Below are 27084 nucleotides of genomic sequence, written 5' to 3' on the forward strand. Positions count from 1 at the left end.
GAGAAAAGAAAAAAATCTGGGGATAACGCTGGCTGATGGACTGAAAGGGGAGGATTGAAGGAGATGCAGATGCTGGAACCTTTTGCTACTGGGGTTGAAGGTGAATGACGTCAACCGTTGGAGGTGGAAGGTTGAAGAAGATGAAGTGCGGCAGCTGATCCTCCTGCGGATGGGTTGAATGAAAGGGGACGGCAGGTTCTCCTGCGGCTGAAGGAATGGTGGGCAGCAACCGTTGGGCTGAAGGCAAATGGAGAAAACGGTGGTGGCTCTCCTGCGGCTGGGGCTGAAGTGGAGGTGTGCGACAGCTGCTGGAGGTGGAAGCTCCTTCGTTGCTGGGGTTGAAGAAGGTGAAGGATGGGTCTGGTTGACTGGAGGTGGAAGACCCTGCAAAACCAAAAAAAAAACCAATCCAATCGACTTTTCCTCCTTTTGTAAATCACCTGCAATCAAAACTCCAAGAAAACTTTCAATCCCCTTTTTCTATCGACCAGCCTTCTTTTCTTTTCAAACCCTTTTGGCTGTAGAAAGAAATTTGCTCTCACTTTGGTCTCCTCCCCCCCTGGCTGGCTCCTGTAAAACCTCAACAAAAACCCCTTTTTCCCTCTCGTGAATGCCCCTCTCCCTTTTCGTGAATGCTCTCCTCTGCCATAAGCACAAAAGACCTCCCTTTCTTAATGTCCGGCCCCTGCAATCAGAAGAAAAACCAAAAACTAATTAATCGGCCCCTTTGCCAGCCGAGAGGAATAAGGTGAGAAGAGCAGAGACTGGAGAGAGAGAGTTCTCCAGAGAAAATACAGATTTTCCTCCCCTTCGATCAATGGCTGGCCCTTTTTTAAAGACATTCATCCCCTTTCTAAAAAAAAAAACGTATTTTCTTTAAGAGCACCGTTATGGTTTTTGAATTTCTTTTGAAACCGATATTTGAAAATCAAAAGGGGCGCATCTTTTTTTTTTTTTTCCAAAATTTTGTTTCATTTACCTAAGTTTTTAGGTAAAAATGAAATTTTTTTACTTTAGGGAAATTCGGCTGTGCCATTAAGGCTGCCTCTTTCTAAAAAAAATTTTTTTATTAAAACAAATAAAATAAAAATAAAGAAATAAATAAGAGGCTTTTATGGAAATGCCACCCCAATCCACTTTTAAAATCCTTTTGAAAATAAAGCTTTATTTTGTTTTGTAAATCTTTTATTTTCAATTGGGGTGCCACATGTGTGTGGGCCCACTAGCTAAAAATAAATAAATAAATATTGAGAAATGAAGAAAAATTTGCAAATTGGTATGAACTTCGGGTGGGTCCCGCTTGAGAATAAGAAGCTTACCTGGGAGTCTGAGTATGATGCTAATTCAAAGGCGGGTCCCATTCCATTTATTTGAAAATATGAGATAAAACATTATTTATTTTCAAGAATTTGGAAAAATTGGGTTTTCAGGGCAAAAAAAATATGGATAAATGTAAAAACAAAATTTGTAAAGAGATTTAAAATCTTTTTGCAAAAAGTTTTGAGATAAAATCTTTAAAATCAATATCCAAATATCCAGATTGTTTTCTTGAGAAAAATTTTTGTAATTCAAAGTCCTGGGGGTAAAATGGGAAAGATTGGCAATTTTGAAATCCCAGGGTTTTAAAAATCAATTTTGAAAAGTTTAAAAATAAAATCTGGATTGACAATTTGGAAAATCAGGAGTTCTGGATCTCAAAATGACATGCTGTGCAGTGAAATGATGCAATGCTATGCAAAGACATGTTCTATGAAATATCACTCTGAGCTCGGACTTGAAAATTCTAGCTTTTTGTCCAGAAAAGGATTTTGAAGATTTGCAATTTGAAGATGTCTCTGAACCTAAATATAGAAATTTTGAGGCTCAAGAGTAAAATTTAGGATTTTCTGCAAGGTTCAATCTTGGAAAATGACTATTTTACCCTTCATTGCTTCTGAAGAACTGAAATATGATAATTAAGGGCGATGTCAGAGAGGTGAGTGAGAATTTGGGGTGTTTACAACTCCCTGGCCCGGCGCACTCCCCGGCCAAGTAAATGCCTCTTTTATTTTTCCCGACAGGGGTTCGCCCCCCCTGCCTAGTTTTTTTTTTTCCGACAGGGGGTCGCCCCCGCCCCCCCCCCCTGCCTCGTTTTTTTTTCTAGCAGGGGGTCGCCCCCCCTGCCTCATTTTTTTTTTTCGACAGGGGGGCCGCCTGCCTCATTTTTTTTTTTCGACAGGGGGGCCGCCTGCCTCATTTTTTATTTCCGTCTGGGGATCGCCCCCTTGCCTCATTTTTTATTTTCGGCAGGGGGTCGCCCCCCTGCCTCATTTTTTATTTCCGGCAGGGGGTCACCCCCTGCTTTTTCGGCCTCTTTTTTTTTTCCGACAGGGGGGGCAACCCCCTTCCTTATTTTTTTTTTCGGCAGGGGTTCGGCCCCCCCTGCCTTGTTTTTTTTTTCTGGAAGGGGGTCGCCTCCCTGCCTCATTTTTTTATTCAGGCAGGGGGTCGCCCCCCTGCTTTTCCGGCAGGGGGTCGCCCCTCTTACCTCATTTTTTTTTCGGCAAGGGGGAAGACGAGTCGGGGGGCACCCGGCGATCGCCGGGTTCCTGAACCACGACATCACCCTGTGCCTGCCGCTATGGGGGACGATCACTGCCTCCGGAAACCTCATGCCGCTGTCGTATATCGTTGGCCTACTGACTGGTCGACTGAACTCGAAGGCGGTCGGGCCGAATGGAGAGGTGGTCGACGCCCAAGAGGCATTCCGCCTCGCCGGAATCCCGTCCGACTTCGATATTTATTCTAAATTTTTTCCTTTCGGCAGAGGGTGACTTCATTTTAACACAATGTCTCTTGCAGATTTCTCAACGGATCCCGCTTGTGCATTTTAAAACAATGTGTGACTACTTCCATGAAACAATTGCCGACGTTCTCTGGGATGAGTTCAACAGTTTTTTGCAAAACAGGAGAACTTCGTTTGCAGGTGCCTCTCCGGTATAAAAGTTTCATGTGATGTATTGCATGTCGTTAGATTTCATATAAATTTGATTGTCTTAACTTAGGTGCATTGCATATAATTTATTTCAGTATATTTTGTTTATCAATGCTGACCTTTTATATAATATTTCAGTATAATATTTTTACTGCCTTAGAGCACATATGAGCATGATATAATCACATATACAATTTTTTGCCTGCCTTAGAACACATATGAGCATGATAGAATCACATATGAAGTTTTTTTACTGCCTTTGAACACATATGAGCACGATGGAATCACATATACAGTTTTTTTACTGCCTTTAGAACACATATGAGCATGGTAGAATCACATATACAGCTCTTTTACTGCCTTTAGAACACATATGAGCATGATTGAATCACATATACAGTTTTTTGTCTGCCTTAGAACACATATGAGCATGGTACAATCCCATATACAATTTTTGACTGCCTTAGAGCACATATGAGCATGGTAGAATCACATATACAGTTTTTTGTCTGCCTTAGAACACATATGAGCATGGTAGAATCATATATACAGTTTTTTTGATTGCCTTAGAGCATATATGAGCATGGTTGAATCACATATACAGTTTTTTGACTGCCTTAGAGCACATATGAGCATGACAGAATCATATATACAGTTTTTTTTATTGCCTTAGAGCACATATGAGCATGATATAATCACATATGCAGTTTTTTGTCTGTCTTAGAATATATATGAGCATGATTGAATCACATATACAGTTTTTTTACTACCTTAGAGCACATATGAGCATGATAGAATCACATATACATTTTTTTTTACTGCCTTAGAACACATATGAGCATGATATAATCACATATGAAGTTTTTTGTCTGCCTTAGAGTACATATGAGCATGATAGAATCACATATAAAGTTTTTTTACTGCCTTAGAATACATATGAGCATGGTAGAATCACATATACAGTTTTTTTACTGCCTTAGAGCACATATGAGCATGGTAGAATCACATATACAGTTTTTTTACTGCCTTTAGAGCACATATGAGCATGGTAGAATCACATATACAGTTTTTTTACTGCCTTTAGAACACATATGAGCATGGTAGAATCACATATAAAAATTTTTTATCGCCTTAGAATACATATGAGCATGATATAATCACATATACAGTTTTTTGCCTGCCTTAGAACACATAAGAGCATGATAGAATCACATATACAGTTTTTTTTACTGCCTTAGAGCACATATATATGAGCATGATAGAATCACAAAAATAGTTTTTTTACTGTCTTTAGAACACATATGAGCATCATTGAATCACATATAAAGTTTTTTTACTGCCTTAAAACATATATTAACATGGTAGAATCACGTATACATTTTTTTGACTGCCTTAGAGCACATATGAGCATGATTGAATTATATATAAGTTTTTTTTACTGCCTTAAGAGCACATATGAGCATGATAGAATCACATATAAAGTTTTTTTACTGCCTTAGAACACATATGAGCATGGTAGAATCACATATACAGTTTTTTTACTACATTAGAACACATATGAGCATGATAGAATCAGATATAGAGTATAATTTATTTCAGTATATTTTGTTTATCAATACTGACCTTTCTTTTCTCGTGTAGGTTGCTGGCGATAATCAGCGTCGTGGAGCTGAAGGGACAGATCGAGACAATGAACAAGAGGACGCACAAAATCTTGGCGATGATTAGATTCATGTGTTGAATTTGTTCTACCTTCTTTTTGTTTCAAAAATGTAAATGTTGAATTGTAAATAATTAGAACTTGCGAATTTTATAGTGGATCGATTGATTGTTTTAGTTTCCTTTTATATGTATTTTGATGTGTACTTTGTTTTTTATTCACAGGAAATATAAATTGCATCACGAGAAATTTTTTCTTGATATTTAATTTTCAAATATTTTTTTAAATTTTTTTCCTTGTTTGCGACGGATTCGCGATGGATATATCCGTCGCTAATTACTATTAGCATTGAATATAGCGACGGATTAGCGACGACTATAAATCCATCGCAAAACCAAAATCTCCGTTTAGTAACGACTGCCTTGCGACGGATGTTGGCATTCGTTATTCCGTCGCAACTTAGTGACGGAACTGGCGACAGATAAGTGTCGTCGCTACTTAGCGACGGAATGGGCGACAGATATATTCCGTCGCTAATTAGCGTCGAAAAATTCGTGATGGAAGCTATCCGTCGCTAAATTCTTTAGCGACAGATTAGCGACGGATTTAGGTCATCGCTAATCCACAGGTTTCTTGTAGTGTCATGAACTTGCTTATATATTTAATACTAAATAGTTGTTCATTTATTCATTCATTCATAAACCTGCTGATATATTCAATATTATATACTTGTCCATTCATTTATGAACCCACTTATATATTCAACAATATATGCATGTTCATTCATTCATGAACCTGCTTGTACATTCAATACTGTATACATGTTCATTAATTCATGTATGAACCTGCTTATACATTCAATATTATATACTTGATCATTCATTCATTCATGAACATTCAATAATATATAAATTTAATTCTATATTTAATACTAAATAGTTATTTATTTATTCATTCATTCATAAACCTACTTATACATTCAATATTATATACATGTTCATTCATTCATTCATTCATTCATTCATAAACTTGGTTATACATTCAATACTATATACATGTTCATTCATTCGTTCATGAACCTGCTTATACATTCAATACTATATACATGTTTATTAATTCATTCATCAACTTGCTTATACATTCAATATTATATACATATTCATTTATTCATGAACCTGCTTATACATTCAATACTATATACGTGTTCATTCATTCATGAACATACTTATACATTCAATAATATATACTTATTCATTCATTCATTCATTCATTCATTCGTGAACCTGCTTATTCATTCATTGAATATAAAAACTGCTTATACATTCATTGAATACAAAAATTGCTTATACATTAATTCATTTATGAACCAAATCATTCATTAACTATAAAACCTGCTTATATATTCATTTATTCGTTTATCCAATCATTCATTTATTCATACATACACTATTATATCTCTTCATTCGGCTCTCAATAACTACATTCTTCATAACTCTAATATTCATAATTAAAACCCTATAAAAAATACAACATGCAAAGTATTCATACACACTACTATATTTCTTTCTTCAACCCTCCATAACTCCAATATTTACAATTAAAACTTTGCAAGAAATACAACATGCAAAGCATTCATACACACTACTATATTTATTCCTTTAACCCTTCATAACTCCAACATTTATAATAGAAACCATGTAAAAGCACATGCAAAGCATTCATACACACTCTACTATATATCTTCACTCATTCCTCCATAACTACATCCGCCATAACTTCAACATTAACAACTACAATATTCACATAACATTTAAAGCATGTTGTATGAGGAGACTTAAAGGTCAAACTAGTATAAAAAAAAAGCATGCATATAAACAATATCAAATAAAAGACAAAATAAATAAATTTTGTCTCAAATATATACAAATAATTTCAAAGTTCATGAATTACATGGAAGAGACATACTTTGTGCACCATACTTGTATACGAGGCCTGCAAATAAACATAGATGAAAGAATTATGGACACACACACACACACACACACACACACACACATATATATATATATATATATATATATATATATATATATATAAAGTTTGAATAATTTTGGAGCTCATGAAATAATAAATGATGAAATTGGTTTATAGTGTCTTCAACTCCTCAATAAAATGTTGCAAAAACAAATTAATATCATTTCTAAGAGAATTTGGCCTAGGAATAGGCAAAGACACATCATGTAAGATTGCTTCATACACATCCACGAAGGCAAGTTGTATGCAATGATAAGGACAGTCCATATGTTGTGAGTAGTACTCAAAGTTCTGTAGGGATTGAAACCAATACTTGCCAATCTAAATCTAACATTGTGACTATCAACTATAAATGATGGATGAGTAAGATCAAAAGATTTCCACACATATGAGTCTATTTGATGCCTTAAACTACCATATTTAACATGACCTTCATGGCACATCATTTGAAAAGCAGTCTTCATTGACATAAACACATTACCTTCTAAAAATCTATAGCACATTATATGATCGAAAACATCTTGCACTGCCTGCCATAAGAGATTAATACACATTCGACATGGGCACTTGATCTTTCCTTCGCATACTACATTTGCATTATTCAACATTTTTTGATGTTTCTGTAATTTATGGATAATTAAATTTGGAGCCATTATTCATGAAATTCAAGTTCTGATTGCTTTCGTATCGAATTTTCGAAGAGAACAATCTTTGTTTCGTTGAACACGGAGTTGATTTGAGTTTGGAGCGAGCCCAACAAGTTCGATGCATATTTTGGTTAATTCAGGAGAGTTTCAGGGGTATTTTGGATCCGAAGGACATTGTCATCCAATTTTCTATTGACCAAGCCATTCAACTGCATGATGGTCATAGTTGACCACTTTTAGTTTGACTGAGTGGCATCTTGGTTAATTCTAAAGATAACCAAGGGTTAGAATGGGTTTGAGGGACTGAGTGGCATGCAAGGCCATTTTTAACCTTTTGGGGATTGAGCTGCCACCCAATTCAGCCAACCCCAGTAGATCAAACCTGCCAGGGTATGCAGAGACCACCAAAGTGGTTGAGCTTGTTGAGGGATATGTTAATCTAACTAGGATTTAGACCTAGTTAACCTAATAAAAAGCTAATTAGGGCCCAAAGAGCCCTTTCTAGTTGGATTTTAGATTGGGTCTTAGTGGATACAATCCAGGATTCGACTCAACCCAGTTCTTTTCTTTTTAAGTAACCCAACATCTCTCTCTCAACCCCTTTCACGAATTGCCATCTCTCATCTCTTTCCCTTCTCTTTTTCATTTGAACTCTCTCCCTCTCACTCTTCTTCTATTGTTGGAGCTACTAAAGTAAAATCTTCTCTTCCCATCCATCTTCTTCTTCGTCGAGCTGCATGGTGGAGTCTTGAATGGCATTGCAGTTTGTGAAGTTGCAGCCTTGGGTGGAGTGTTGTTGCATGGTGGATTCGCAAGGAAGCACCAACTAAGGTGGAGGATGTGTTGCAGCTTAGTGGATGTTGCGCGGGTTGAGAGTGTATGATTTATTATGTTTGTAGACCTATACCTGTCAGAAATAGCGAGTACAAGTAGGAGCTTAATCCCCCTTTTCGCGGTAGTGGCATTGGTTGTAAATTTTTTGAATGGTAAATAACAGAACTTACTCAGATTCGATGAAATCCTTTTTTAATTATTGGGGACACCATATGCGAGCCTCAAACATCCTTCGCATGACAAGAAGGTAGAATTTAGGCAAGTTTTTTTATCTCTGTAGCTCAAATTGCACCATCGAAACACTCGAGTACGCAATGAAGATTAATAGTGTATAAGTACCCATTCTTTAAAATGATAAAACTTGAAATAAAATGAATGATCAGAAAATCACCTTTTTGGGGTTTGGAGACTCGTTAAGCTTTTAAGCTCTTCCTTGATCCTTGGGATGCTCCTGCATAGGGATGAAAATGGTTGCAGTTTTGCCAGTACTTTGCCAAAAGTAGGCTAATTTGAGAGAGGATGATATGAAGTGGCTCAGACTTATTCTCTCTAGTATCAAAGCTTAGGCAGAAAAAATTTAGATGCCTAGTTCCTAGGGGCCAACCCCTATTTATAGGACCCAGAATGGGATATGAGTCACGAAATTTCTTTGGATCTGAATCCAATCCTAGTGGATCTGAGTTTATCCCTACATGGAGATAAAACACATCAAAGAGTGTCCTATCGAAAGGAAGCTCATCCAAGAGGAGACTTTCCGCGATGAAAAATGTGCAACGCGGTTAGAAAGAGATAGGGATAAGCCAAATGGCTTATCCACACATACGTTACAATGAACGATGAAGCAATTGTTCCATCCCCAATATTGGACAGTGGTTCGTTCTGCCATCCCATTACAGACGATAGTCTAGTGAACCGTCATCAAAATAGATGGTCAAATCTCCTTCGCCATCCAAGTTTGAGGGATATGTGATTCCTTCTGGGTAACTGAAAACACATTTCAAAAGATGTCAGTAATCGAGCATCATAAAAATTTTGGCGTATACAGATGCCCTTCTTTGTTTTTAACCGAATATGATTCGATTTATGACAAAGAAATAGACATGCCAATTTTTTTAAACACGACTGGGTTGTTGGGACCATACTTATCCTCACCAAATGAGGTCAGGCTAGTTTGAAAATCACTGGTTTTTGAAGACCATTTGGGTTCTGCCGAACGAGATCAAGGTAGTGTTTTTGTAGGAAAACTAGGTCACCAAGACAGTAATTGGTCCCGTCAAATGTGGTCGGGCCAGTTTGAAAACCACTGGGTTTTAAATACCATTTGGGTCTCTGCAAACGAGGTCAGGCTAGTGTTTTTAGAGGAAAACTGGGTCATCGAGACCATGATTGGTCTCCACCAACAAGGTCATGCCAGTTTGAAAACCACTGGGTTTTAAGGACCATTTGGGTCCCACCGAACGAGGTCGGGCCAATGTTTTTAAAGGAAAATTGGGTCACCGAGACAATGATTTGGTTTTGTCGAATAAGGTTGCGCCAGTTTGAAAATTATTGGGTTTAGGGGACCATTTGGGTCGCATCGAACAAGGTCGGACCAGTGTTTTTAAAGGAAAACTGGGTTGTTGCGACTGTGATTGGTCTCGTCGAATGAGGACAGCCCAGTTTGAAAATCACTGACTTTTGGGGACCATTTTGGTCTCGCTGAACAGGGTTGGGCCAATGTTTTTCGAAGAAAATTGGGTCATCAAGACCATGATTGGTCTCATCGAATGATGTCGGCCCAGTGTTTTTGAAAAAAAAAAAAAGAAAGCCTGGGATAACAAGGGAAATGCCTCTTTCTAGGAATTGGAGGGAATCAGTAGGAGGTCGACTCAGACATGTCGCTTGTCATCCTCAAGTGGAATGACGGTCATGGAATGTCGTCCCCCAAACTGGACGACAGTCCAGGAATGTCGTCCCATACTGGATGACCATCTAAGAATGTAATGTCGTAGGATACCAATTTTTCTCGGTGTGGGCCTGCCGAGGTATTAGACTTTCAGTAGGAGTGAATTTCTTACCTTATATATCTTCTTTGAGCGTCTAGTTTTTGAACAATAGTGGATCAAAATCCCTGAGTTTTGACATGGACTCACCTACAGTCATTGTCACTCTTAAGAAGAATGATATTTTTGTTACCAATCATCATTAAATCCACGCTCACCACCATATTCATCATGGGCGATTGGTAAAAAAGATATTTTCTCTTTCTTTTTTTGGTTATCATCTTATAGCCCTTTTATGCTTTTCTTCTACAGATCGATCATGGATACAAGGGGTGATCACAACTCCTCGTTGGTTTGATGAATGGTATACCAAACTTCAAACATTTCACCAACAGTTCTTCAAGGATTTTGAAATTTTTCATGTCTGCCAGTTATCGAAGATGCCCATCAATGGTGCACTTCTTTCTGCCCTCATAGAATGCTGGAACCTTCACACGAACTCTTTTTAGGTCTCTTTCGGAGAAATGACCATCACCCTTGATGAAAAAATTTGCCTTCTAGGACTGTTTTATTTTCCTTCCCTGTATCCTTTAGATGGTTTTATGATAAGTCACAGTACCATGAGTTCTACAAAGTTCTTGTCTTCCTTGTTTGGTTATTCATACTGGGACCTGGTCTATCCTTCATGGGACACACAAAATCAGTATCCTCACATCATGCTTGAAGATCTCAAACAAGCCTTTCAACCTCGCACCTTTACATCTATTGTGCACGTGCAAAGAAGCATTTGTTGGAGAACTTCTACTTTTGTATTATGGAGCTTCTACTTTTTCCTAACGGTGATCACCTCATGGACCTCAAATATATGCATACGTTGAAGAGCTGGTATGTTAACGGGTAAGAAAGTAGAATGCCTGAAGCATAAGAAATAGCTCGAGAATAAAGGTAATAAGTCATTTGTTTCTCATGAGTACAATTTGATGTATGTTCTATTACATAGTTGGTGGATTGATTCTGGTGCCACGATTTACATTACCAACTCTTTACAAGCATTTCTGAACAAAAGAGAAACAACATAACATGAAAGAAGCATCTTCCCAAGAAATGAAGATGTGTTTGCATGTCAAGAACGCTGGGACCTACAGAGTTGTGTTGGAGTCAGGATTCATTTTGGATTTGGTCAATACATTTTATGTTTTATCCTATAGGCAGGACCTTATTTTAATTTTAAAACTTAATAAGTTTGGTTTTGTTTTTAAATTTGAAAATTTTATGCTTATTATTGTTAAAAATTATATTCTTGTAGGTTCTGCAGATGTATATGATGGTTTGTATCGTTTGAAAATCAAATTCTAAATTCAAAAAACTCACACTTTTGCTAACACAATGATTGACAATAAATGTGGCATAAAGGAGGATCAATCATATTTGCTTTGGCATCGAAGGTTAGGATACATTTCGAAAGAGCGAGTTCAAAGACTTGTGAAAGAAAAAATTCTTGGATCCCTTGATTTCACAGATACAAAACCATGTGTTGATTGCATAAAGGCTAAGCAGCCTAACACATATAAGAAAGATGCCAAACACAACAATGAAAAATTGAAGATCGTGCATACAGATGTTTGTGGGTCTTTTTCCCCGTGTTATACAAGTAAAAAATATTTTATCATCTTTATAGACAATTACTCACGGTATATATATCTCTATTTATTATTTAAAAATTTTGAAATCTTTCAGGTTTTTAAGAACTTCAAGAAAGAAGTAGAGAAACAAATTGGAGAAGTTATTAAAGTAGTTAGGTCTGATAAAGGTGGTGAATATTTTGGTCGTTTCACTAAGATGGGACAAAAGGAAGGGTCATTAGTATTGTTTTTAAAAGTAAAAGGTATTGTACCTCAATATACCATGTTTAGTAGTGCTTACCAGAATGGTGTCGCTAAAAGAAGAAACCGTATAATTAAAGAAATGGTTCGAGCAATGTTGAATTACTTAAATTTTTTTTGACCTTGTGGGGTGAAGATCTTAGGACAACAGTGCATATTTTGAATAAGATTTCTACGAAGGTTATCTAAAAGATTCCCTGCAAGCTATGAATTGGTAGGAAATCTTGTTTGTCATATATGTGTATATAGGGATGTCTAGCAGAAGCTAAATTGCATAACCCACATATAAAAGCCTTTGATACTAGGATGACTAGTGAATTGTTCATTGGTTATCTAAAAATATCAAAGGGATTTTGGTTTCATTGTTCATCTCATACACTACAGATAGTGAAAACAAATAAAGCAAGATTTCTTGAAAATAGTTCTATTAGGATAGATGCATCTCAAAGTTTCAAATTTGAAAAAATGCAAGATTCAGGTTTCATACCTGCGAAGGACAATGAACATCAATCCCAAATGGAATTTGTTGATGAAGATATACAACAACAGGATGTAGAGGTTCATTTTGAACCACCTGTATGAAGGTCTTTGAGGACCAAAAAATTTGCTATTTATCCAGACTATGTGGTATATTTGCAAGAGCCCAATGATTTCATAGGCATTGATGATGATCCCTTCATCTTTGCACAAACCATTGAAAGTGAAAGATCGACACATTGGATTAATGACATGAAAGAAGAACTTGACTCTATGACAAAAAACCAAGTGTGGTATCTTGTATCTCGACCTGATGGAGTAAGACCTGTTGGTTGTAAGTGGATCTTTAAGACCAAGACAAACTCCAAAGGTCAAGTGGAGAGGTATAAGGCTAGGCTCGTTGCAAAGAGTTTTACACAGATGGAGGTCATTGATTATAATGAGACTTTTTCTCTTGTCTCAACTAAGGAATCATTGAAGATAATCATGACCCTCGTAGCTTATTTTGATTTAGAGCTACATCAAATGGATGTGAAAACTGTTTTCTTGAATGAGATCTAAAAGATGAGGTATATATGCAACCTCCTCGTTTCAATGTAAATGACTCAAATAATTTAGTTTGCAAATTGATGGAGTTAATTTATGGACTTAAACAAGCCTCCCGCCAGTGGTATAAAATGTTCAATCAGGTAATTTTGAACTTTGGATTCATTGAAAACATTGTTGATCAGTGTGTATACCTTAAGGCTAGTAGGAGTAACTTCATAATTTTGGTTTTATATGTTGATGATATTTTTGTTGCAGCTAATTATTTGAGCATACTATATGAGACAAAAGACTTTCTTTCCTGTCATTTTGACATGAAGGACATGGGTGAAGCCGTATATGTGTTTAAAATTGAGATCCATAGTGATAGAACTAAGAGTGTCCTTGTCCTCCCTCAAAAATCATATATCCTTAGGGTTCCTAAAAGATATTGAATGAAGAATTGTTCTCCTGATTTGGCACCCATAGTAAAAAAGGATAAATTGAGCCTAAATGATTATCCTTAAAATGATAATGAAAAAGCTCATATGGCAACTGTCCCATACGCATTTGTTGTGAGAATGATTGGTAGATATCAGTTTAATCTAGGTATTACGCACTATAAGGCAACGAAAAAGGTCATGTGTTATTTGCAAGAAATGAAGGACTATATGTTGACCTACAGAAAAGTTGACTACCTAGAGGTCATTGGATAATTTGATGGAGACTTGGGAGGATGTCTCGATAATAAAAAGTTCACTACTGGATACATCTTTCTACTAGTAGGTAGTGTCGTTTCATGGAGAAGCAAAAAACAGTCTATAACTGTTGCTAATATCATGGAGGTAGAATTCATTGATCTATATGAGACTTCATCTCAAGCCATTTGGATAAGAAACTTTATTATGACATTATAAGAGCGGCAATAAAATATTGTCGGTAATAGAAGTTTTTACTATGATATTATATGTTATCGGGATTAAATTATTATTGACGATGATAATTTATTATCGCTATTTTTTTGGTTGGTGATGACATGTTTTCTTGTAGTGTATATATTTATCTATACGAGCTCTCTGAAGCCACTCTCTGAAGCCAAACACCCTGTTTTGGCGGGGCTGGTTATATGTGCACCCCACGAACACGCATTGTAGCTACAGTGTGTGTTCGGGGTCCCGACTGAACGCCGTGTGGCACTCAGTCGGGTGTATGATGGTGTCGTACACTATCGTATGCCAGCCTGCGGGTTGTACGGCGATGTACGGCACCACCGTACACCCGACTGTGCACCACGCGACGCTCAGTCGGGACCCCCAAACATGCACTGTAGCTACGGTGCGTGTTCGGGGAGAACACGCAACACCCTCTCCTGTTTTGGGCTCAACTCATTTAACGTAAATGAGCTACTCATGAATCGGTTGCCCATTTTTCAAATGTGAGAAAATGGGGGCAGTGAACACATTTGGAGCCATTTTACTGAACGAGATCCAATCATTGTACTGTCTTGTGATTGGCCTATGTCTCATAAGCAGACACTTTTTAGGCGATCCTTTTATCCCAATTCCCATTTTACTCACTTCTCAAGTGATTCCAAATCACATTGTCCACCCTATCATTTGGTTTCTAATACAAATGGAACGTGTCTTAAAAGCAAATTGTAGTTAGAGGTTTAAAAGTCTTGGGCTGGGTGTCCACCCTATGATTTGGCCTATGTCTCGAAAGAGCTTGTATAGATAAAAAATATATTTTTTAATGTATAATATATATATATATATATATATATATATATATATATATTAAGTGTTTAAAATGAAGAATGCATAAAATACATATACAAAGAGAAGGATGCATGGCAAACATATACATAAAATATAAACTATTAAGTGTAATATATAAAATATATATTCTATATAAATAATATGAAATGTTTTATACGAGCCAGTTCGTGTTCAGCGTTATCATTTATAGATGAATTAAGCTTGAGCTTGGCTTGGCTAAAATCGAACATGCATGAACTAAGTCATGAGCTCAATCTACTGGTAGATAAAGGCGAGCCCCAACATGCCCTGTTTGGTTCTTTTGGCTCGTTTACCAGCCCTACCTTCAAGTCATATTCTTGAGAATGGGTGGTGTACTGGTGTTTTGCCACATCTAAACCTCCACCTAACTCCATGGGAAGAAAAAGCCAGCCCAAATGTCTTATTAGCAGGACAAAAAGGACATTCCTATTCTGATTTCTAGTGAATTTTACCTTACCTTTAAAAAAAGGACATTCCTATTCTGATTTCAGAGAGAGAGAGAGAGAGAGAGAGAGAGAGAGAGAGAGAGAGATTGCTTTGTCTTCTACATCACTCCAAACTCAGCATTCTGAGAATGGGTGGTGTACTGGTGTTTTGCCACATCTAAACCTCCACCTAACTCCATGGGAAGAAAAAACCAGCCCAAATGTCTTATTAGCAGTACAAAAAGGACATTCCTATTCTGATTTCTAGTGAATTTTACCTTACCTAAAAAAAAGGACATTCCTATTCTGATTTCAGAGAGAGAGAGAGAGATATGCATAAATAAAAGTATATCCCCTCATGTGGGTCAAAAGATAGGATAGGAAAAAATAGCGAAGCTATTCATGAAAGTCATATGCATAAATAAAAGTATCTTTCGGTTTTAGTATGAACAAGATTCAAACAGTCTCAGAAACTAAGTAGCTAGCAACTTTGAACTTAGTCTTTAACGTGAACTTATTAGGCCTATTCGCATACATACTCTTTTTAGGTAACTATATGGTATTAGCAGGACCACTCCCACCTAAAAGTCATGAGCACAAAAAAGGTGGTTCTGGACAAAAAGGGAGTACCTAAAAAGAGACCTAAATATGGTATTAGCAGGACCTTCGCTTAGTTTTTCTATACCGTTTTAGATAGTCGAGCTCTATTCACGACTTTTAAAGCTAGCTATATATATATATATGATGAAGAAAAACCTTAATAAAAAACCGGGTCAGTTAGTGTGTTTGCCTCTCTGCGACGTGAAACTCTGGGTTGAGGACACGACCACGCAGCCCAAGACTAAATGAGAGTTGGGATACAAGGTGGACAGTATGAATTGAAATCACTTGAGAAGTAAAATGAGAGTAGGGAGACAAGGATCGTCTAAGAGCCAGATTATATGACAGGCTAATCACATGACAGCAGTACTCAGAGTGATTGGCCTGTGTCACATAGTCTGGCACTTAAGCAAGCACTGGATCTCGTTCAGTAAAACGGCTCCAAATGTGTTTTCTAACCTCACTGCCCCCATTTTCTCCCATTTGAGAAATGGGCAACTGGCGAGCCGAGCCATGAGTAGCCCATTTAGCTTAAATGAGTGGAGCATGAACACAGTGTGTTTTTGGCTCGAGAGAGTTGGTATAGATAAATCAATATATTTTTTGTATAATATATATATTTAAGTGTAATGTATAAAAAAACAATGCATGTAATATATATATATATATAAAGAGAATGATGCATGATAGAGAGAGAGAGATGCAGTTTTTTCCATATTTACATGGAGAAACTGCCCACAAAACCAGAGGCCTAACTGTACTGGTTCTGCCTGCGGGACTTGGTCGCTGTTCTGACAGCATAAAACTCTGTGGGCTTAGCAATTGCTCCAGGAAATTAAAATTTTAAAAAATGCAGGCATGGGCTGTTGAACCCCGGGAATCCTTGGTCAGATGGTCCAGAATACATCACGCAGTGTGGCATTCAATCGGGAGCGAATTTCACCCATGATCTACACTTCAGTACAGAAGAAGGGACCATTTGGTATCATGCTCACAGTGAATGGACACGAGTCACAGTCCATGGGGCCGTTGTGGTCTACCCAAAAATTGGAGCTACCTATCCATACCCAAACCCATACAAGGAGTACGTTGTGGTTTTCAGTAAGTTCACTTGATCACTCATGACCAATGTTGTCAGAATTGTATCGCACCGATTTTTAACCGGATTGAACATAATGAGCTAACTTTTATCCAGCAACTGACGTGTCACAAAATATTAAAAATAATTTGAACCATTTTTTGAAAAAAAAAATATTTGAAAATAAGCCTAATCAACTTGTTTTTTGTATCGATTTTCTGCCAATATAATTTTTATTGTTCTAAACAGTTAAAGTTCCATTATTGCTAATTGCAATAAGAAAGTAAACAGAAGTTTTTCTTCTGCCAATGAAATTTCCATGCTCATCTTTTCTTCTAAATTACTCTAGGTGAATGGTGGAAAGTTGGTGTGATGACCATGTACCAAGAAAGAGTTCAAACGGGTGCAGACTTTAACAAATCTGATGCTTACACCATAAACGGCCAACCAGGTGATCTATTCGCATGTTCAAAAGCAGGTAAAAATTTCCTACCCTACTCAATTTTATCAAATAAATGAAAGAAACTCTTTGTTGTACGGTTGCAAGCATATTATGACACTTTAGTTTTTTAATCTGTATCTTTCCATTATATGAACGTATTTCATTGTTTTTCCCTTTTCCTTTTTTGTTTTTACCATTAGCAAGTAAAAAACGTGCTTCATTTTTTTTTCACACATGATACACATGCACACTATTATTTATCTGTATAGATTGACGAGGGCCTTTTCAAATCCAACATCTCTCCCTCTTACACACAAACACAAATATATGGCTATATTGTTGGACATAATGAATCTAGGTCCAACCCATTTAGGTGACCCGGTTTGACACCATTGAGAAGATAGTGGGTGAAAGTTACCAGGTAACTGCCTCTTTCCCATTATATAAGAGGGTTGGCTGCTGCTAAGATGATGAGAGTTTTGCTGCCGTCTACCCAAATTCCACGTACAGATGACTTGTTATAGGGTCTTGCTCATCGTGGGCATCGATTGAACGAGAAAAATGGCAAACACTCGCACGCATACTGTGTAGCGTCAACATATACACTTGCAGGTATACTTTCTGTGTATGTTGATGCACGTAATGCCAACATTGGGTTATGGGCCCACTACCATGCATACCGCTACGCATGGGTGCGTGCGGGTCTGTTGGCATTTGCTGCGACTGTCGTCGTGGGGTGACATAAGTCGCAGGTTGACGGTGACAGTCACTGTGGGGTAACTATTTTTCCAGCAGCCTATCGTCGTGAGGCGACTGCAAAAGAGTGAAACTGTCACCATAGAACAATACTGTTTCCTGGCAGCCCGTCAATATTGGTCGCCAGTACATGACTATTGTCGTTGTGATATGACTGTTATTCTCGGCAGACTGTCACCGAAAGCAACTTTTTTGGGCAGGTTGTTGCCATGGGGAAACAGCCTTCACCGGCGACAGTGCCATCCTGATGTGATCGTTCGTCGTCATGGGGCGACGTTGGTCATCGAATGATGGTGACAATCGCCGTAGGATGACTGTTTTTCTCGACAACTGTACGTCGGTGGCGGTTGTAGCCCCAGCGACCCTCATTAGAAAAAATAGACCGAGGGTTTTACCTATGGCCATCGAGCTGCAGGCAGTCTTGCTGGCAATAGGTTTTGCCTCAGGATGTCGCCAGGGTTGTCACCTGGAGCGTCGCCACAAACGTCGTCGGGGGGGGGAGGATTGTCGGCGTCCGTCTGGCAACGCATGGAACTCGAGGATTAAAACCCCCTTTCTCTGCTCCTTCAGTCGTGGGGCTGCAGTGGAGTCAACCATCATTGGGGGAAACGAGCTGATCGTTGTGGGGCGATATGCCGAAAGGGGCGGCCATTGAGTCGTTGTGCCGGTGAAGTCCCTCGACCGCAAGGGCCGTCGCCTGAGATCCCCTGTGACGTTGGGTTGCAGGGTGGTCAGCCTACGTCGAGGTCACCGCAGACGTCGTCGGGGCTAGAATGGGGTTGAGATCGTTGGATGACCGGTGTCTGCCCCTCTACTCCTTCAGTCATTGGGTTGCAATCTCGTATGCCGTCGTCGGAGACCGTCGGGGTAATGATGGTTGGCGGCCTCTCCGGCACCGATGGCAGATGTGATCGGTCACCGGAGCACCAACATTTTCCGGTATAGTAATGGCCGACCTCCGGACCGGGTGGCCGATAGAGGAACCCTTTCGTAGGAAAGGGGGGTGACCTTCGTTGGTGGTTGACATCGAGCCCTCGCCGGTATGTGTTACTGTGGGGCATCACCGGAAGTGACCATTGCCAACTGGGCACCAGTGTCTGTCGTCGTACGTCGTCGTGGGGCGACGTGGGGTTGATCGGTGGTGCGGATAGCCGACAGGCGGCGTGGTAGTTCCCACAAAATGTCGTATCAATAGGGTCGGCCAATATGGTAGTTCCCAAAAAATAGATTTCTTTGTCCAATTGTGATCCTTCTCAAATCCACGGAAGGGTGTTGGACTGCGGACATCTCTTAATACATCTGAAAAGTATCGCAATCTTCTTAGAATCTCTATGCCAGACAATCTTGTGGATGGACCTTCCATTTCAGTAGTGCCTGCTCTAAATGCATTCCTTTATCGTCGAAATGGATGGTCGCTGGGTAGAAATCGACGATGGCACTCAAACCTGCAAGGCTTTCTTCCATGCGTCAATCTAAAAGCTTTGCAATCCTCCATGCAGTACGGACATGCCAACCTCCCATGTGTGCTCCAACCAGATAACATACCATATGCAGGAAAGTCACTGATTGTCCATAGAACAACGACCTTCATATTAAAATTTTATTTTTTGTGGGCATCATACGTGGTAACACCGTCATCCCACAGTACTTTTAGTTCATCAATTAATGGCCTTAAATATACATCAAGATTTTGGCCAAGTGAGGACGGACCAGAGATCAACAGAGACAAGAAAAGATTTGGACGTTTCATACACAAGCTTAATGGAAGGTTGTATGGAGTTACAAATACTAGCCAGCATGAGTATGGTGTTGATCTACCCCCAAATGGATTAAATCCATCTGTACATAGACCGAGTGTAACATTTCGTACTTCCATTGCGAAGTTCTGATGAGTACGATCAAAGTGCTTCCAAGCTTTAGCGTCAACAGGATGTGTGATCTTGTTTTCATCATGTCGAAGTTTATTTACATGCCATCTCATGTGTTTAGTTGTCCTTGAAGACATATACAATCGTTGCAATCTAGGAGTGATAGAAAAGTAGCGGAGCGACTTGTATGAAACTTCCTTTGATCTCGTGCTACCATTGCCTCTTGTCTTTGGCTTGAACCGAGGATGCCCGCATGACGGGCATGATATGTTGTTTTTATGATCCTTGAAATACAACATGCAGTGATTTGGACAAGCATCAATCTTTTTATACCCCATACCTAGAGCGTTGACCATAACTTTCGCACGATACAAATTTTGTGGCAATTTCTCATCTTTGGGCAGCATACTCTTCACAATCATGCACAAACGGTCAAAACATGATTGACTCAAATTATACTCTGACTTTAAATTCATTAGTTGAAGAACTGCAGACAAGATAGTGTGACTCTCGCAACTGTTCCAAAGTGGCTCATCAGCATCTCTAAGTAAATCATAAAATCTACTAGCTGCATCGTTTGGTGATTCTTCATCTACTGCAGTTCTTACATCACTAGGACTCATAGCAGAACCCAGTTCTGTTCCTGCGGCATCAAATATCAAATCCATATATGGATTATCGTGCACCACATTCACCCGTGCATCAAAATTGTTTCTAATTTCTCCTCCATGAAACGTCAAATTCTGATAATCACTCACAAAACCATTCCCGTATAGGTGATGTCTAACGTCATAAGGTTCTACAAATCGATTATTCTTACAAATCTTGCAGGGACACCTAATCTGACCTATGGGATCCACTGTATTGACACTTGCCGTTGTAAATTCAATAGAACTTTCAACACCATCCATATATTCATGCGATAACTCATTGTTCACTATTCTACGGTACATCCATTCACGGTTTGCAGTCATTTTATCGTATGATGTTACGAATAATAACCTAACCAGTTAAAAGAGAACCATCAGAATGCTATGATGAAGAAAATATCAAATCTATCATGCAATATATGATGTCATACAATAACAAGAATTATGATGCATGCATTGATAACTTAATATTTTCATGTGCAAACTATTAATGACACGATATATTCATTTGAAGCATGCTTTCATTATAAAATTTCACATGGAAGCCATAATCAAATTGAAAGTAACTACATGCAAGCATGGATACAATTACATCAAACATTGCAATACATTGAAATCATTCATATCAAACAAATATCAAACATGTACCTACAGAAAACACACTCCAATATTCCACTAACTACTACCATGCCTAGCATGGAATCCGTACTCCAAAAATAAGAACACTTCTATTCTCATACATTAAAATCATGCTCAGCATGATCTCTGAACTCCAATAAAGCAGCCCTAGATATCAACAACTAAGTGAGTGTGTGAACAATAAAGTGTTACATTCAATAAATTAAATAACATGTGTTGCGCTTGCATCACTTACTCACCACGGGTATTTACCCGATTTGCATTGTTTTTGTCACTTACTTACCACGGGTGGCTGAGCACAAGCGGGTTCCGTTGAGAAGTCTGCAAAAAATACTGTTTTAAAATGAAGTCACCACCTGCCGAAAAAAAAAATTGAGGCAAATGAAAACATCTTGCATAGGCCTTGAGAAGCCCAACACCCAATGACCTACCGAAACCCATGGGGTCGACCCCCTGCCGAAAAACGCAGGTGGTCGACCCCCTGACGGAAAACGCAGGGGGTCGACCCCCTGCCGAAAAATGCAAGGGGTTGACCCCCTGCCGGAACCGCAGGGGGTCGACCCCCTGCCGAAAAATGCAAATTACCTACGCGTCTCCGGGCGGCGGTGGAAGGCTGACGGGGATCGGCAGCCGGCGAACGGTGGACGGTGGGGGCCAGAGAGAGGCCGACGGGACGGAGGGGGCGGCGGGAGGGAGAGGGCGGTGGGCGGGAGTGGGAGCAGCGAAAGAAGAAAAGAAAAAGAGGGCTGGGATTAGGGGTTATGCGACATTTAGCGACGGATTAATTCTGTCGCTAAGCCGTCGTAAATCAAAACACGAAAAATGGCGACGGAATATATTTCGTCGCCAATTCCGTCGCTAAATCGCGACGGAATATATTTCATCGTAAAAGACGTCACTAAATGGTGCGTCCATTACGACAAAATATTCCCTCGCAAAATCCGTCGCTAATTAGCGACAGGATATATTCTGTCGCTATTTTCGTAAATTTCATTGATTATAGCGACGCATGTGTTTCTCTCATTAATCTGTCGCTAACTAGCGACGGAATAATTTCGTCGCTAACTAGCGACAGAATAATTCCTTCGCTAATCACCTATTTTCTTGTAGTGATACTCTGTGGCTCATTTTCAGCAGATACACTTGTAGGTACGCTTTCTGTGTATGTTGATGCAGGTAATGCCAACATATATACGACCCAATAGGTAACTCGAGTTCGGCATGCATGTTCGATTTTTTGTTCAAAAATAAAGTACGATGACATGGTTGTTTTGAATATAGTAATCAATAAAGAACTATGTCTTGATGTTTTAATATATAAAATTGTATTTTTACGGAAATATTATTAAATAATAATAAAATAATATTTACAAATATTAAATAAATGTCAACACATGTCATAGCTGTGGTGGGGTATCATAGCGTGTCTGATTCGTGCTAGGCATGACTCGCCCCTAATTGGTGTGTCATTGTGACGCAGCATTCATACTGACATATAGATAGAAAGGTTTCATGTACAACTTGTGTTTTTGTTTCCCCAAAAGACCAAACTTCACATGACAAATTAAGCATTTGCTATCAAAAAAAAAAAATTAAGCATTTGCGCTCATCCTAAAATGGTCATTCCCAGTGTGGTCCTGTATTCTAGGGTGCTGGAAAGGGGTGGAGTAGAGATGGTCCTAACTTTTTGCCTTTTACAATAAGTGGACATTTTGCATGATTTTATGTCCGAAAAGTAAATTTGAATCCTAAAAGGAACACACCATGTGTGATCTCATATGTCAGGGTGTTGGGGATGGTACTAACCTTCTGAATTTTTCAACAAGTGGACATTTGTCCTGATCCTATCTCCCAAAATAAATTTGAAAATTACTAGATTTTGTGAGCTTTTGCGTCTCAGCATGAGGAATGCAGCTGTTATTTTATTGAATTTTAGCAAAACAAGAGAATGGCAAGTTAGATTCTAATATTTTGTTAAAAAATAAAATGAGCCTCTATACTTGTTAATTGTTCTTTTAAGTTATAAAATATTATAAATAGTTAAATAAATCCTTGTATGGATCCATGATATGCATTCTTTTCTAATAGGTGCATATGAATGTGTATCTTCTTACAACATTTTTTCTGCATGCGTAATCCTTGATCCCATTGTATATCACTTTGTTAAGTAAATGAGAAATCTGAAATTTTAAGTCTTTTTTTCTCTCTCTCTCACTTTGGGGGGTGGGATGTTGTCCATAGGTTATTGGGGAACAATGATGTACTTTATCACCTTTCAAGGAGTCAGCTAGTACATATTTAAAGAGTCAATAATTTGTGAAGTCGATAGTTTAAAACCTTGTTTGCTGGAAACCATCTACACCTTTTTTCATTTTGAATTGACCACATGTATTCAAAGTTTGATTTTCATTTGTTAAGCTTTTGAAACAGGGATGTCAACGGATTTGATATATAGGATATCCGACTATTCTAAATCCGATTAGTTGTATTTGGTTAAGAAAACAGAAACCGATTGACACTTGGATTTGGATTCGGTCTAAAATTCCATAGTTGAATCCAAAAGATATTTGATTCCAACCAATGGATATCCAAATCCCATTACATGTATTTTTTCAGATTTGGTATTAGATTTTTCTCATCCAAATCCTAATCTGGATCTGAGTCTGATTAGCTAATATCTGATTTGTCAGATTTGGTATTGACTACTGATCCGAATCCTAACTGTTTATGTCCCTATCTCGAAAGAATTCTTCTTTACTCCAACAGTAAAATAGCATAATGATTGATAGAAAAATAGTTTCTAACTTATCTAACATGTTCCTTGATCCTTTTCTTCTTTGCAGAAACTACTCGATTTCAGTTTGAGCATGGCAAAGTTTACCTTCTTCGCCTTGTCAATGGTGCAATGTCTGATGCGCTCTTCGTCGCCATAGCAAATCATACACTCACAGTTGTTGGTAGAGATGGATCCTATCTTAAGCATTTTGATTAGGGATGGCAGTGGGACGGGGCGGGGCGGGGCGGGGGACAAGGTCTCCACCCCCGCCCCACCTCAAGATTTTATCCTCCACCCCCGCCTCCATCCCCGGCGGGGAATGGATTTTATCCTCCATCCCCGCCTTCATCCCCATTTCATGTCCTCCATCCCCGGTTCAAACGGGGATGAGGCGGGGCGGGGCGGGGCGGGGATATTGCGGGGAAAAGTGCTCGGGGCGGGGTTGGGGCGGGGACGGGGCGGGGCGGGGAAAAGTGCATGTCCATCCCCGCCTCCACCCCCGGACGGGGATGGATTTTAACCTTCGTCCCCCCCTCCATCCCCATTTCATACCCTTCATCCCCGGTCCAAACGGGGCGGGGCCCCGCTTTCCCCCCGGTCCACTGCCATCCCTACTTTTGATAATGAATATGTCATAATAAGCCCAGGACAAACGATGGATATTCTTGTACAAGCCAACCAGCAGAAACAACTTTATTATATGGCTGCTGCTCCTTACATTTCTAGTGATGAAACGGCCTACGCTGATGACACTGTAGCCACAGCAATAATTGAATATCAGGGCCACAACACTTCCCAAGCCTCACTCCCATTTCCAAGCCTTCCAGCAACTGATGATATCCATGCAGCATATGCATTTTCTATCCAAGAGCGAAGTCTAGCATCCAAGGATCATCCTATTGATGTTCCACAGGAAATGGACTCAAGGTTTGTCTTTACTATATCAATGAATATTGAGCTTTGCGCTAATGCCAGCTGCAAAGGTATAAATGGGACAAGGTTTGCCTCCAGTATGAACAATATATCATTCATTAATCCATCAATTGACATCCTAAAAGCATACTACCAAAGCATCAATAATGTTTACACAACTGACTTTCCAAGCATTCCGCCATATATGTTCAATTTTACGGATTCCACTTCTGATGAAGCTCTCCTATATCCTGAGATTGGTACAAGAGTGAAGGTGTTGAACTATAATGAAACAGTTGAGATTGTGTTTCAATCGACGGCACTACTAAGAGCAGATAATCATCCCATGCATCTACATGGGTATGATTTCTATGTAGTTGGACGAGGTTTCGGAAACTTTCATGACAATGTTGACCCATTGAATTACAATTTGGTTGACCCTCCATTGGAGAACACAATCGCAGTTCCATACATAGGATGGGCTGCTGTGAGGTTTAGAGCAAGCAACCCAGGTATTATGTTACATCACTTCTCTTTCCATTACATGTTTTTGCATAGTAGTACTTACAATAGATTGTGACTGTGTCGTGCAGTAGTATGGCAGAATCTGTCCTCCTTATGCTATGTCGACATGTTTATGTTGCTAAACTTAGTTCTATGTTTCCAAAATTATTTTGTGGTCCATTTTAACTATCAATAAAACACATAATTCATTTATGAATGCTTCTACTGTTCAAGCTAGTTTGTTATTCATAGACTATTCTTGCTAGCAAATGTCAAACACTGGAAGTGTCCTGGCTGCATTTTGCTAATTGAGTCATCTTACCCAGCAAAACAGAACTCACTAGAAGAGTTTGTGATATATATATATATATAGTAGAGCGTAGGTGCTTGCTATACAGACGGGTTTTTATGCTCTTCTGATGTTTTTTTCGCAGCTCTGACCCCATAAATGTGTTGGGCATGGTCAATTTACAAGGAATCCATACCTGGATCAGGTGTTTTCGATGAAAAAATGATATTTGAAGCCTTAAAATTTTACAAAGATTTTGCACCATTGATTTTTCGAAACTTATAAAAACCCACCCATGTGTCGGAATCAAACACTTCAAAAGCTGATCCTTGTAAAATCAAGTACAGAGATCACATCTGAACAGGCAGCATTAAAAAAAAACACAGGAAGAGCATAAAAAACCATCAATCACGTATCGCAAGCACCTAATGTTCAAGCACCTATGCTGTACTATATATATATATATATATATATATATATATATATATATATATATATATATATATATATATATATATATATATATATATGTGTGTGTGTGTGTGTGTGTGTGAAAGCAATACGCTTGTTTCTATTGTGTGGTTCCGAATATTAAGCTGGGGGCTGGACTCTGATCTAACCTGAGAAGGTATTACTTTGGGCACATTTTGGGAATCCAAAACCTTACATTACTTACCCTCTTAGATCTCAATCGCACTCACCAATTGGGTTAAACATGAATCCTGTGTAACGGTGTCCTGCTTGACCCAGATCTAGTACATTCCTTTTGGGGTGAGGTGATAAAATACATATCAAAACAAGAGCACTACCACAAAGTCAAACAGGTGTACGGAATATTATGTATAGGCTGGGAATGCTACAACCCAACCTTGATTTGAATTTGAGGGTGAAGGCATGTTAGCTTGGAAGTAATTGCTCTGCCCCAAATCTGACTCATCCACAGTGCCAAGAGAAATGCTTATATATTATTAGGTGGTTCTTGCTTAGTTTATATTTGTGTGGTTCTTGCATAATTTATGTATTGTTTATGACAAATTTGCTTAGTTTATTTGGAAAGTTTCTGACCAGCATTGGATCAATTTTCACATTACTGTCAACTAGTTCTTGTGTAGCTATAGAGACTGCTTACATAATTGTTCCGCATGCAGGCGTTTGGCTGCTGCATTGCCACTTTGATCGCCACTATACTTGGGGAATGTCGATGGTTTTTATAGTGAAGGATGGCCCAACAGCTGAAACAAGTCTGTTGCCCCCACCACCACACATGCCCCCATGCACTGATTCAGATCTTGTTGACAAAACTGGGATCTATGACCCACCAGATCAATGA

The 27084-nt window shown here is 38.8% G+C and overlaps 1 protein-coding gene across 1 annotated transcript; it reads left to right on the forward strand.

The window, feature by feature from the left end:
• The first annotated feature begins 247 nt into the window (after nucleotides 1-247).
• Nucleotides 248-27084, forward strand: LOC149831137 (laccase-14-like). The gene is made up of 7 exons (XM_090012942.1): nucleotides 248-347; nucleotides 10444-10495; nucleotides 16697-16941; nucleotides 17268-17396; nucleotides 24117-24254; nucleotides 24664-25473; nucleotides 26867-27084. Exons 1-7 carry the CDS (start codon nucleotides 248-250, stop codon nucleotides 27082-27084), a joined length of 1692 nt encoding a protein of 563 aa, XP_089869068.1.

Source organism: Nuphar pumila, chromosome 7 (assembly GCF_984573655.1).
Source record: "Nuphar pumila chromosome 7, dmNupPumi1.hap1.1, whole genome shotgun sequence".
NCBI classification, from domain to species: domain Eukaryota; kingdom Viridiplantae; phylum Streptophyta; class Magnoliopsida; order Nymphaeales; family Nymphaeaceae; genus Nuphar; species Nuphar pumila.